General features: G+C 50.4%; 1 protein-coding gene across 3 annotated transcripts in view; it reads right to left on the bottom strand.

Moving 5' to 3' along the window:
* Nucleotides 1-14,390, bottom strand: part of LOC138822175 (RING finger and transmembrane domain-containing protein 2) — a 39,863-nt gene that overhangs the window by 3,753 nt on the left and 21,720 nt on the right. For 2 of the 3 annotated variants that reach the window (XR_011370375.1, XM_070014734.1), the window contains exons 8-10: nucleotides 3,099-3,248; nucleotides 1,281-1,346; nucleotides 1,061-1,162 (exon numbers count right to left, since the gene is read on the bottom strand). Coding sequence is in view for 2 of the 3 variants with exons in the window: in XM_070014734.1 (XP_069870835.1) it covers nucleotides 1,061-1,162; nucleotides 1,281-1,346; nucleotides 3,099-3,248 (318 nt within the window). In the remaining variant the exon portion in view is untranslated. The remainder of the gene's footprint in view (nucleotides 1-1,060; nucleotides 1,163-1,280; nucleotides 1,347-3,098; nucleotides 3,249-14,390) is intronic. The other variant, XM_070014735.1, reaches the window with a different exon arrangement.

The raw sequence follows: 14,390 nt of genomic DNA, 5'->3' as shown, positions 1-14,390 counted from the left end.
TCAAAGCTAGCCTGGGCAGGAAAGTTTGTGAGACTCTAATCTCCAATAAACCACCAGAAAACTAGAAGTGGTGCTGTGGCTTAAGTGGTAGAGTGCTAACCTTGAGCTGAAGAGCTGAGGGACAGCGCCCAGGCCCAGAGTTCAAGCCCCATGACTGACAAAAAAAAAAAAAAAGAAACAAAGAAAACACATGGTGATAATAAATACATGGATAACAAGTAACATGCCAGCCAGGTCTTTGGTGAAAACGATTTAAAACTAAATCCTAAAAAAGATAAAAATTGTATCTTTCTAGGTCATCTCACTGAGCTGCCATTATAGCTCTATGAAGTACGTGGGACTCTTGTCTCACTTTTTATTTTTGGTCGGTCGTGGGGCTTGAACTCTGGGCCTGGGCGCTGTCCCTCAGCTCTTCAGCTCAAGGCTAGCGCTCTACCACTTGAGCTACAGCGCCACTTCCAGTTTTCTGGTGGTTTATTGGAGATAGGAGTCTCATGGTCTCTCATACCCGTGCTGGCTTTGAACCGTGATCCTCAGATCTCAGCCTCCTGAGTAGCTAGGATTACAGGCGTGAGCCACCAGCGCCCGGCTCGTGGGACTCTTTATCATATGTATTTTATAGATTAGCAGTGGAGGATGGGTGATCCTCACCCCACCCCACACACACACTAGGGACAAGCTTGCTACAGGGGCCTGGGGATGCTACTCAGAGGGTACAAAAATATTTTGCTCCTGCAAATAAAAGAATGGGATTCACACCCAGGAGGGTCTCACACCATAACTGAAGTTGGCATTTCTGCATTTTACTGATGACACAGGCTCAGAGACAGGAAGTTCCTTGCTCAACAACCCCACCCCCACCCCAAGCTGGAAGAAGTCTTGAGCTGAGATTTGAAACCGGGGTCTGGCTGACTCCGGTCTTAACCCACACCACAGTCTGGAAGCTTGGTCATGGGAAAGCCTTCTTTCCTGGAGTGATCTCAAGGCCTCTGAGGGTCTTTCCTGAGGGCCTCCACCCATGCCATGCCCCCCCCCCCCGCCCTCCCCTGCACCTGCTCACCTGACACAAGAGAATCAGAGGCTCTCGGAACTCCGCCTGGCAGATGGCGCAGATGTCCCCAGCTTCCGTGCACTGCTGCCCGGTGGCTCGGACCCCGTAGTTCTGTTTGGGAAGAGGGCAGGAGAGAAGAGCACAGGGATAAGCCATGCGGGATTGGGAGGCTCAGGGATGCCTCCTGGAACAGTGGCATGAGGAAGGAGACCTCCTGAAGCCAACTCACCTGGGAGGTGCAGAGAAGCCTCAGTGCCTTCCTCACTCCGCCCACACGGCCACAGATGTCAAATGACTGGAAGGAGAGCAGAACCATGGCCCAAAGAAAGGTTGCTCAGCATCTGCTACCCCAGAACTATCTCTTTGATAGATTTCACCTGTCTGGGACTTAGAACATTTTCCAGGAAATTTTGCCCCCCTTTGCTCTTCTTTTGCTTGGCTTTTGTCTTGCGGCCCAATTTCAACAGTCTCCCATGTTACCAAAGACAGGCAGCTGATAAATGGTATATATATGGCCTTCTCCTCTTTCCATGCCCCAGGCAGGCATTGCTAATTGATCGCAACACCCACCCAGCATGCCAGTGGATCGGAATCATGGAGCAGGTCATCCAGCAGGATAAAACCTTCCTGGTGACCTGCTGGGAGGAAGGAAAGATAACACATGCACTCCCCCAGGATCCTCTAAAGCACAAATAAAGAAGAAAAAAGAAGGGAATGAGTTTGTTTTTTCTTTTTTTGCGGGGGGGGGGGGGGGGAGGGTGACAAGATCTCTGCCTTGTTCTGATGATAAAAGGAAAGGTACTAATTACTGACTTGAGGTGTTAAAATGTAAGCCGGGTACCAGTGGCTCAAGCATGTGATCCTAGCTACTCAGGAAGCTGATTTGAAGCCAGTTCAGAAAGGAAAGTCCATGAGACTCTTATCTCCAATAAACTAATCAGAAAAAGCCAGAAGTGGCGCTGAGGCTCAAGTGGTAGAGCACTAGCCTTGAGTTCCATTACTACCACCACCAACAAAAAAGGCAATGATGTAGGGAACACAGTGGATGAACCTAAAGATGTTATGCTACGTCAGAGAAGCCAGACACAAAAGAATTATCTCTTGCAAGGTTCTACTGACATGAGAGATTCAGACAGAGTATGCAAACACACAGGGACAGGAAGTAGATCTGTGGTGTCTAGGGGCTGGGGTAGGGAAGTGTTGAAATGGGGGAGGGCTGCTTTTTGGTTACAAGGGCGCTCACTCTTCCTCCCTCCCTCCCTTCCTCCCCCCTCCCTCTCTCCCTCCCTCCTTCCCTCCCTCTCTCCATTCCTTCCTTCCTTCCTTCCTTCCTTCCTTCCTTCCTTCTTTCCTTCCTTCCTTCCTTCCTTTCTTCCTTCCTTCCTTCTTTTCCCATCCTGGGACTTGAACACAGGACCTAGGTGCTGTCCCTCAGCTTTTATGCACAAGGCTAGTGCTCTACCACTGGAGCCACAGCTCTCCTTCCAGCTTTTTGTGATTAATTATAGAGATAAGAGTCCCAAGGACTTTCCTGTCCCTCCTGGGCTGACTTTGAACCATGATCCTCAGACATCAGCCCCTTGGACAGCTAGGATTACAGGTGTGAACCATGCAGGCACAAGGTTTCTTTTGGGGGCCAGTGAAAAATGTCTTGAAACCAGATAGTGGTGGTAGTCCCCAAACTAAACTAGATCCACGAAATGCCACTGAATGGCACTTCAAGATCACCAGTGGTTAATTTTATGCTGTGTGATTTTCACCTCAATTTAAATATAGAAGAGAACCAGGCATGATGGCACACGTGTGTCATCCCAACTACTGGGGAGGCAGAAATGGGAGGATGGAGATCTGAGGCCAGTTTAGGCAAAAGTGAGAGACCCTATCTGAAAAACAAACGCAAAAAGAGCTGTGGTTGGATGTGGCTCAAGTGGCCGAGCACTTACTTGGTCTAGCTCGCATGAAGCCCTGAGTTCAGCAACTTCTGCCCGCAACCAAAATTACTATCAGGGTTCATCCAAGTTCCCAGCACCCTCTGGGACTGCCTCACCTTGCAGAGACTGTAGAGGACAATGAGGACACCTCCCAGGAAGTAGCTATTGGAGGAGTCATCGCCCATGATGTACTTGTACCACAGCTGGATGGGGACAAGTGAGCGGAACAGCTGGCTCAGCTCTTCAATGACCAGATAGAACTTTCCCTGCAGACACACAAACAGCATCCATTATTATTAGCAGTAAAGACCCAAGGGACAGAGGTTGGGAGGGGGCAGGGGAGGGGCCGGGCAATAATGACATTCTAGGTCACAGGCAGGCCATTAATCAGCTTGGGAAAGCACTCAGGCCAGCTTTAATGGGGCCCGCTCTAGCCAGGGAGACACGGGCCCTGGCCAAGGCCCTCACCCCTAATGCCCACCAGCTGAGAAGATCAAGAAGCAAGGACTAGGTTTCACAGAGAGAGGGAGACATGACACTCTGCCCTGGGGCTGGCATGTGGTCACAATCTGTTGTTTCTCCTTTGTTGGCACTAACATCTATCATCGTAGTGGGGTCTTCTTCCTTTTCCTCCTCCTCCTTTTTATTTCTTTTTCTTTTTGTGTGGTTGAAGGGTTTGAACTCCTTAAGCAGGAGCTCTACCACTTGGACCACCGCCCCCCCTCCCCCGGCCTTTTTTGCTTTAGTAGTTTCTCCGATAGTGCCTCATACTTTTGCCTGGACTATGATCCTCCTACTTTCACTTCCTGAATAGGCGGGATTACAGGTGTGTGCTTCTCCAAGTCACATGAGGTAAAGACCATTCCTACCTTCCCCATAGGGGCCTAGGTCGGAGGACACTGGAAGCAGGGAGGACCAGGCCTAGAGACTGATGGCAGGAAGATGCCCACACTGCTCTAGCTCCATCACCCACTGCCCGAGACAAGGCATGGTGATACCATCACACTAACTTGGAGCTTCACCCAGACCAGAGCTTCACTCTTCTCTGGTGGCCTAATTGTGAGCCTCAGTGTCCTCGTCTACAGAAAGGAAACCCTATGGGGCTGTGCTGGGATTACCAAAAGAAGTTAGACAAGAAAAGTACCCAACATTGTGCTGAGCCTTTGTTGCCCTGGGCAACTAACTCCTATAAGCTTTGTTGGAAAGACAGAGCTGAAAGTAACCTCGCCCGCTCCTGTAGTCTAATAAAAGTAGACAGAAGCCTAACTTGTAACCCCACAATTCCTCTCTGAGGAGCTGCCGCAGGAGAAATGAAAAAATATACATGTCCACATGGACCCAAAATGTTCTTAGCATCTTTATTCACAAAATCCCTCCACTGGAAACTGTGCAAATGCTGGTCTATGGGGGGATGAGTAAATGAAGGCTGGCCATATTGATAGACTACAGCACAGCTCAGCCATAACCACCAACAAATGGCTGAGATTTGCAACACGGGTGAATCTCACAGACATGACACCGAATCATGTAATTCTGGTTTGTATAAAGCTCCAAGGGTTGGTCACGCTGACCTGGAGTGCTCGAGACCAGATGGTGGAAAGAATTCTGGGAAATGATAGGGGCATTTCTATCATCAGTCGCAACAGTGGTTGTGTATATGTGTGTGTATGTGAACAAACATTTATCCAAACTCACTGAAACATATGCTCCAAGTCTGAACATTTTGTTAAGACTTTATTATTAAATAAAGATGTTTAAAACAAACAAACTTACAATCTGACCTCAGGAATTCACAGACTTAAAAATGTAAATCGCAGCTGGATGCCTGTAATCTTAGCTACTCAGGAGGCTGAGATTTGAGGATTGCAGTTCAAAGACAGCCCAGACAGGAAAAAAATCTATAAGACTGGCCCTGGGTTTGATTCCTCAGCACAACATAAGCAGAAAAAAAAAAAAAAACAGAAGTGGGGCTGTGGCTCAAGTGGTAGAGCGTTAACCTTGAACTGAAGAGCTGAGGAACAGCGCCAAGGCCCAGAGTTCAGGCACCATGACTGACACCAAAAAAAAAAAAAAAAAATCAAAAAAAGGTTATACAAATATACACATTCATCAAACAGTTGGTGTGTGGCCCTGGAAGGAAACGGTCTATCCATCCCTTCATATCCATTTTGGTGCCTGGGCTCAGGCCACTCTGATGAGAACTGCTTGATACACATGCATCCACAGCTGCTGAGCACCTAGGAAGGGTGTGCAGTCAGGCACTCACCTCCAACCTTGTAACTGCTGGGCTAACTCAGTCCCTCAGCCCCAGTAAACATCCTCTGTAGGTACACTGTGGATTTCATTTAGAATTTGTAGAAGGTACAGGTGATGGGACAGCAGAGATGTGGGAGATGGCTGCCATATTGGTTTCACTCCACTAGTGATGTGATGGATATAGGCCCAATGGTTCAGCTGCTCTGTGGACAGCAACACTGTCCACATTACTGGTGGCCGGCTCCCAAAAGCTCTGTAGAATACTTTCTTTACCTAGATCTCCCAGTCTCATGTTCTTTGCTTCCTTTATGTCTCCCAATTGCTTTCACCCGGGATCTTCCAACATAAATGGGTTCTGTCACCCCTCCCAGAATTCAGTGCACCTGAGAACCTTGCTTCATTTTCCCCTTTTCCATCCATTCCCTCCACCCTCTTGTCCATCCACCTATCCATCCATTCGTCTATCCATCCATCCACCCACCCACCCACCATCCACTTTTCCATCCATCCATTCATCTCTCCATCCATCCATCCATCCATCCAAATCATTCATCCACCCATCCACCCACCCATCCATCCACTCATCTATCCATTCATCCATCCACGTATTCATTCATCCACTCACCCATTCACTCATCTACTTGTCTGTCCATCTATCCATCCATCCACACACCCAATCATCCAGGTATCCACCTCTCTCTCTCTCTCTCTCTCTCTCTCTCTCTCTCTCTCTCTCTCTCTCTCTCTTCACCCATCTTTCCTTCCTCCCTCCCTCCCTTCCTTTTCATCCAGTCAGTCTGCCTCCTTCTCCTCCTTTCTCTTCCTTTAGAGCATTTCTCACAATACTTTAGAGCTACCTTAGCCTTTGTCTCTCCCACTGCATTGTGACTCTACACAGGCAAGGCCCTTTGGTTCTGGGTCCTTCTTTAGAAGATTCTGTCCTCATCACCCTTGCCAACGTCTTCAAGTTTGCTGACAGCAAAAGAGAGTCGGAACTCAGAAGAGAGAACTCCACTTGATAAGCAAGCACTGATGCCACAGAGAAGAAAAGAAAAGGAGTGAGTGCGATGGCACCGTGTTCAAAGTAGCAATTAGCTGCTGGGGCGGGGCTGGCCACTCAGGGGAGATGAAACCACTGGGGGAAAGCTGGGCATATCCCAGTGGAACCATCTCTCCCTAATTAAGCACTTTTATAATTCCAGGTTTCTTAAGCATGTTATTTCTGACGACCACCAAATGGAACGTGCGGTTCCTCTGGGGTGTCAGAAAACAAGGAAGCGATGGGAGCGGAGACGCCCGGTTTCCCTGTCACTGCCAAGGGGGAACCATAGCAATTGTTATGAGCCTGGCTGGGGCACGGGAGGTGTCAGGGCTTGGATTCCAATAGAGGGGGTGGCACCAGGCAGATTCTATTCTGACTTCCTCCCTGCCAGGATGGGGGGGGGGCACAAAAAGCCTGGGAAACAATGGGCGGGCCAGGGGAGGGAGATGGGGATGCTAAGAAGAAACAAGGGGGAGGAGGGGGACTTTCTGAGTAGAATGCCCCCACCGTGGAGCGCCAAGCTCTGGGGTGGGGAGGGAGGAAGGACAGACAGAGCAGAATACTGGTTAGCAGCTCTTACGAATGAAGAAGATAGAGACGAAATGACTTTTGTTCTGGGTCCAGATGGGCATTGCTGATTTAGTTCTCTGAGCTTCTGGTTCTTCATCTCAGCCTCCTGAGTAGCTAGGATTACAGGTGGAGCCACCAGTGCCCAGCCCTGATTATTCTTTTTGACATAGGTCTCACAAACTTCTTCCAGGACTGGTCCAAGTCTTTTAGCGTTAGGTTATTTTTCAGATAGGGTCTTATGCTTTTTGTCAAGATGATCCTTGAGCCATGATCCTCCTATGGAGTTCTGCATAGCTTTGGATGACAGGAATGCCCACGCCCAGCTTGTTGGTTGAGATGGAGTGTTCCTAAGTTTTTGCCTGGGCTGGCCCCTACTGATGATCTTCTTCCTAATTTCTGTCCCTAAGTAAGTTGGACTGTAGGCATGAGCCACTGTGCACAGCCTCTTTATAATCTCCAAAAATGTAAGAGATGCTGAATCTGAAACACTTGAAAAAAAAATTTTTTTTTTGGGGGGGAATAATACTGGGATTTTGAACTTAGGATCTCACGAACAAGTGCTTTACCATTTGAACCACAACCCCAGCCTTTCTTGCTTTATTTTTCAGATAATGTCCTATACTTTTGTCAGGGCTGGCCTCAGACTATGCTCCTTCTATCTGTGCCTCCCAGTAGCTGGGATTACAGGTGGATGCTACCATGCCTGGCCTAGGTTTGAGTTCTGATTTCACTTCCTAGCTCCTTAGGGCAAGTTACTTGCTGTGGCCTTTTTTTTTTCTTTTGCCATGGGTAAAATGGCAATGGGAGTTGAAGTTCCCAGGGCTGCTGGGGGGCTGGGGGAAGGGATGAATGAGCTAATGCCTGCAGAGCCTGGAGTTCAGCACCTGGCACATGGTAAGGACTCTGTAAGCACCAGCTGTGGCGCTGTGAGCAGTCTGGCAAGTATAAAATATCCTCCTGACGAATTGAATTAAGCTGCTTGGAGGGGATGGCAGAGACCCAAGGAGGCAGAGCAGGAGACAAGTGATTCTTATGTCATTGTGGATGGTATAAAAATCATGTTCAAAATGTGGTCTTTGGGATCAGGGGTGGCTGTGCTTCCCTTGTGCTCTGTGGTCCTGGGCATGCTGTTCTCCTTCCCTGGACCCCCATGTTCCATTCTCAGGGCTGACCCACACAGACAGGCTAGCCTAGGCTTCTACACACTCCACAACCACCCACGGGTGTCACTTTGGGGCTGTGAATGACAGAAGCTGGCTTGAAGCAGCTTTGGTGAAGAAGTAAATGTCTCTGGGTTGCACAACTAGAAAGACAAGGGGTCCAGGAGCTAGGACAAAGTAAACATCTCTGTTCCTCCTCTTCAACCCCTCTCAGCTCCCACTGTCTCTGCTCTTGCTTCTGGGTAAGTTTCATCACTCCAGCCAAGGAGAGCCGGTTCTCTGCGGACGATGTTGGTCATCACCAGAAGGATGGCTCAGCAGTTTGTGTGCTAGGCACTGACTTGTTTTCCTAGGGAGGTGGCCTGCGGGGCCGAGGGGGCCACAGCTGACAGTGCCCTTGGGATGAAACAGCCCCAGCATCGTATAGACCTCTGGGGGGTGGAGGTGGGGGGGAGGCTGAGCCCTGAGCTAGGGGCCAGCAACCTAGAGCAGCTAGAGAATAAGGAAGCACCACTGGGAGGAATCAGACATGAGAAGGTTGGGGAGGGCTACAGGGGAAAAGGGGAGGAAGAGACAACAGGGGGAAACTGGCCTGATAGAAAAGGGCCCCAGGAATGAAAGACCAGGAGAAAAGGGAGGAAAGGGGGTGGAGTGGGGAAATAGAAGAAAGCAACTTAGTATTTCTTTATTCTTTCCCTCCTTCCTTTCATCTTGAGTGAAGGGTCTTGTCATGTGTCCCAGGCTGGTCTTGAACTTTTCATCCTCTTGCCTTAGCCTCCCAAGTGCTGGGATTACAAGTGTGCAGCACTATACTGGATGAAAGCAAGTTTCTTAAGCATATTTTATGGGCCAGGGATTGTACATCCAGTGTTCCTCTGGGTAGTGGGGGAGAGGTGGTTATGACCAATTCACACTTCTCAGATGAGAGCTAGAGGCAGGAAATGGAGGAACAGACTGGGAGAGACTAAGCCAATGAGGGGTCTGTGAATAGTAAGAGAAGAAACTAACAGAAAGAGAGAATAAGAATAAATGTCTGGTGACATTTCTGTTGGACACCATGCTGTCCCTAACTCTGACCACCTAAGGAGATGAACACTTATTAGCACTATTCGTGGGTTAGGAAAGAGATTCAGAGAGGCAAAGTTGTGAGAACTGGAGAGCTAGGATTAAAATCCTGTCTGATTTCTCTCATCTGGTTTGCAGCCAGTGTGAAGAAGAGAGAAAAGGAGACCCTGGGAGACAAAGGTGAGATGCATGGCAAGAGAAAGAAAAGATACTAAGGTATGGGGATAGAGGAAGAACTGAAGAGGGTTGATTTAAAAAAAATCACAGGTACCTTTTTGTGAGGATGTTGGAAAAGTGGCAGGAGGGGAAGGTGGAGGGAAGGAGTCTTGTGGGAAATGTTCCTCATCATTGATGCCTACCATAGTAGTAGCCCATTCTCTGTGACTTTTGTTGTTGTAGGGCTTGAACTTGGGGCCTGGGCATTGTCCCTGTGCTCTCTTGCTCAAGGTTACAAGGTTTGAGCTCAAGGTCTTGCACTTTCAAGGTAACCATTTTCTACCACTTAAATCACACCCTCAGTCCTTTTGCTCCCCCCACCCCCCTCAGATAAGGGCTTGAGCTTTTACAAACTGGAGCCAGACTTGGATTCTGATCCTTCTATCTCCACTTCCTAAGTAGCTGGGATTGTAAACACACACTACCACACCAGGTTAGTTTTGGCCGGTTTCAGTTGTGGAGTTTGAACTCCGGGCCTGGATGCTGTCCCTGAGTTCTTTTGCACAAGGTGAGCGCTCTACCACTTTGAGCCACAGCACCACTTCCAGTTTTCTAGTGGTTCATTGGAGATAAGAGTCTCACAGACTTTCTTGCCTGAGCTGGCCTTCAACCTCTGATCTCAGCCTCCAGAGTGGCAAGGATTACAGGCATGAACAACTGAAATGTGGCTAAATCAGAACTGAAAATCTAAAATACACAGGGAATTTCAAAGTCTTAGAAAAATGACAGCAAAAAAGAAGATGCTCATTAAGTGTTTTATAAAAGAGAAGTTGAAATTATTTTGCACCTATTAGGCTTAGGTATACTGTTTTTCTAAAAAAAAAAAAAAAAAATTACGTCACCTGTCTCCTGTCCACTTGTTTCCTGGGACGGTTAGAAAGTTGAAGCACGCCCACGTGGCTCTTAGGAAATTTGCTGGGACAGTGCTGTTGCTGCCTTGATCTGGGAGGGTGCGTGCATACGTTGAACCAGAGCACTTTACAGTATATATACTGCAATTCCAAAAGAAAGGAGGAGCCAGGATGGACAGGTCTGGATGGGTCAGGGCAGCTCCGCAGGGACTCGGGCTGAAGGGGCCGCAGGGAGGCGGGGCTGGCGGCCGCGTGTTGCCAGGCAACGGGCGCTGTCGATGACGTCACCGGTCGGCGGCGGCCCATCAATCCCTCTCTGGGCGGCGCGGGAGGGCCGGGCCGCCTGCCTGCCTGCCTCCTCCTCCTCCTCCTCCCTCCTCCCTCCTCCCCCGGGCCCGGATGAGATCACCGTGGCGGGCGGCCTGCTGTCCCCACGCTCCCGAACAAATCGACTCCTCGGCGAGCGCCGGTATGTCATGATCTCATGGCCCCGCGGGACGGCGCCGGCCGATGAGGTCATAGCTCCGCGCCCGGCCGCGCCGCGCCGCGCGCGGCTGAATCCGGCCCTCGGGCCCCGCGGCCCGCGGTCGGCGTCCGCCACCGGCCGAGCTGCCGTGGCCGATCCCCGGACGCGTCTCCGCCATCCCGTCCGCCCGCTCCGTGTCCTCCGGGTCACCCCGGACCGCGGGGCCCGTGGGACGTCACAGTCGCGGGGAAGAAGCGGGTTCGGAGCCCGACGTCACAGAGGAGGGAACCGAGGCTGGGGTGGGGGCACCACCCTCGGGAGGACACCCCATACCTCTCACCCCTTGGTTGGGGATCCCACAATCCTGGGAGAAGGTGAGGTTCCACGGGGCAAGGCCACCGGCCAGTGTGACTGAGGCCACCTTCCCGTCCGTGCGGTATAACGGCTCGCTGCAGAGCGGGGGTTCGAACCCAGCTCTACCTGATCAGACACAGGCTATTACTCCAGTAATACATATATTCTCCTTTCTCTTCCCCTCCCTCAGGCCAGCCATCCACAGCAGAGCGGTTTGCAGCTCTCGGCAGGTTCCAGCCCCAGGTGCTGCTAAGGAAGAGGCCAGGGCTCAGGAAGCACCGAATCGCTAGCCTGAGGCTGGAGTTATTACCAAGCCCCAAACGCATCGGTACAGGTTTCAGTTAACAAGTGTCCACACAGGAAGTCTTGGTGCAGATGAAGCACGCAAGGGGAGACCCCTCTGGCGCCTGCTCAGAGTCTTGCCCTTGTGTTGGTTACAGTGCCAACAGGCTTGACAGTTGCTTAGCCATCCTTGCTTGGGAATAGAAAAGGAGAAGGCAGGAAGAAGTTAGATATGGAGGGGAGAAGTTAAACAGGCCTATGCCTGCTCTGTTCTTGAAGCAGCAGGAGACATGAAAACTACAGAGGAACAGGAAAGAACAGTAGCCACATTCCCAGCTTTCTTTTGGGCATAGGGAGTAGGGAGAGGGATGGAACCTGGCGCGCGTGTGTGTGTGTGTGTGCGTGTGTGTGCAGGTAGTTTTGAAGGCATTAGTGCTGCTCTCCTTTTCAAGCTATGTGCCTGAGTAATTATATACATCAATACCTTGCACATGTTATTTATAAAAAGCGACAAACTGGAAATATGCTCACCTACTTCCTAAACTGGCTATAAGAACCACAGGAGGCTGGGGTAAATGATGACCTCCATCTGTAGCTAACAAAAACAGATTTAGTTTTAGAGAAGTTCATGGCACTGGCTAACAGGGCAAAGTTGGGATCTGAACCCACAGCCTCATGATAACTGGATCCCCAGTTATCAAGTCTTTAGCCGGTGTGTGACAAGCATGTCAACTCATCCCCCTCCTCACTTCTCTACAGAAGTCCTTATTCTGTTCTTCCATATTCCACACCAGCATGAGGAGATGGCCATAAAACAGGCCAACAGGTAATACTGGACCCTCGTGCTGTGCCCCTACCCCCACCCCAGGGACCAGCTGGCACCTCTGACTCCAAAGCTGAGCTGAGGCCCTGCAGGAGTTGCCAGGCTGTGCACCGCCTGTTCATTGGCCACAGCTCTCTGGATCTGAGAGCCTCAGCCCTATGGCCAGGAATGGCAGCCCACGTGCCCCAGCAACTGCACCCAGCCCTATGGCCAGGAATGGCAGCCCACGTGCCCCAGCAACTGCACCAGGAGCTTCCTCACCCCAGGGCCTTGTTCCGCATGACCCAGGGGAAGTGTAATTAGATGATGTTGATGATGAAGCCTGCGGTGGCCTGGGGCCCTGTTAGCTATGGAAAGGGGACCTCTTCTCTTCCCTTTGTCCCTGTCCCAGCTGGGCGGATGCACCTACATGTCCCCATGCCAGCTACAAGATTAGGAACAAATGCTCAGAGCTGGATCTTAAAGCGAGAGGACTCAAGGGGTAATGTTCAAGGGCTAGAGACAGGAGCACAGGAGCAGAGGTGGTCTGAAGCCCATGGCTTCGACCTAGATACCTGTAGCTCACAAGTGGGCCAATTGCAGGTCTGTTTGCTGGAAAGGTGGCCTTGCCCAAGTCACATCACCTCTTGGCCTCAGTTTCCTCATCTGTACGGGGGAGGATACAGGAAGTTGTATCCTAACTACTGATCATACGCGTGTCCTGATCCCTAGAACCCATGAATGTGTGCAGACAGATGAGTTACATTACATGTAAAAATTGTATGCATGTGCAGATGTAAGTGTAGGGTCTTAAAATAGGAGGTGGTTCTCAATAATGCACAGAGGGATGCAAGAGGCCAGAGCAAAAGAGATGATGTGAAAACAGGAACTTAGATGGATTTGAAGATGGAAAAAGGGCCCATTAGCCAAGGGCCCCTTGTTTAAAAATTCAAGATGGCGCCAGCAGAGCATTAAACCAAATGCACAGGTCAGCCCAGGCCTACACACAGCAGAACTGGAAGCTGTTGTCTCCAAATCAACAGACACTGTCTGCTCCAGAACATCCCCTCCCCCAGACTTTTGCAATGCTCTCCTATTTGCAACATACATGGTTTGAGTTCCTACTATGTGCCTTACCCCATGCTAGGGAATACAGTGAAGTATGAGAAATAATCTAGTCTGTGTTCTCACCACGTTTGAAGCTTAGTGAGGGAGACAAGTCATAACACAGTCACAACATGGGGGAGGGGAGTGCAGGAGGGGGCACATGACATCATCCCATCTTGCCTGAGCCCAGGCCTCTCTAAACAGGAAGCTGAGGGCCATTGGGTGACTCGAGGCCAGCCAGATGGGGCTGGGGTAGGAAGATGGTGTTTCAGGCAGAGAAAACAGCTAGTACCAAGGCCCTGAGGCCAAAGAATGAATATATGATCTGGGGTGAGAGGAGGGGTAAGAGATTTTTCTTAGCATGTGGCAACTGGTAGATGGTAGGTCTGGTTGGAAAGAAGAGGCTAGGCAGGAGTTCAAAAGCTGCATAGATCGCTGCACCAGTGCCTCATGCCTGTAATCCTTGCTACTTGGGAGGCTGAGGACAGGAGGATGTGGTTCAAGACCAGGAAGAAAAGTTCTCAAGCCATAGCAGGGCATAGGGGCATACGTTTGTCATCCTAAACTAAGTGGGAGCTGAGACTGGAAAATCATGGGCAGAAAGTCTGTGCAGGGTGCATTATGGGTAGACCCAAGCCTTGGGGCCTGTGGCAACCAGGTCCAGTCTACAGATGACTAAAGAATCTCACCTGCTCCGCCCCCTGAGATGTATTAAACAATGTGACTGTGGAGAATTTGGAGTTTTTTTCAGATGAGGGATACGTAACTGCTAAAGTCTACCTGTAAATAGTCCCAAACCTGAAAAAACATTGCGGAGAAGCTCTGGTCCCAGGAACTTTGGGCAGCACATCTGCAGCCAGTTGATCAGCCACACAGAGACAGGAGTCAACAGAGGCCATGCCTGACTTCACTCAGCTCCGTGACAGCAGGATTCTGGCCAGGCTGCCCAAGGCCCCAGCCAGGACTGGGCACAGGGTGAGGTCTCTGGTGTGGCCACGCTGGCCCCACCCTAGCTAGGCCTGCTGCCCTTCCACATGGGCTAGCCACATACAATGGACTCTGCAGTGGTCTCTGGCCCACTTCTGCAGGAGGGATTGTGGAAGATTCAAGAAGATCCTCGGGCTTCACAGAAGCATTGCACCTCTAAGCAGCTCTAAGATACCTCAGAGTGGAAGTGGAAGGGCTGGCCCCCTGCCCTGCGCCTCTCCACTTTCCGGAGCACATGAACATGGAGTCT

This window comes from Dipodomys merriami, unplaced genomic scaffold (genome assembly GCF_024711535.1).
Source record: "Dipodomys merriami isolate MVZ:Mamm:240054 unplaced genomic scaffold, mDipMer1.0.p SCAF_995, whole genome shotgun sequence".
Taxonomy (NCBI): Eukaryota; Metazoa; Chordata; class Mammalia; order Rodentia; family Heteromyidae; genus Dipodomys; species Dipodomys merriami.
The sequence above is the reverse complement of the archived record's forward strand: the minus strand, read 5'-3'. Positions and strand labels throughout refer to the sequence as shown.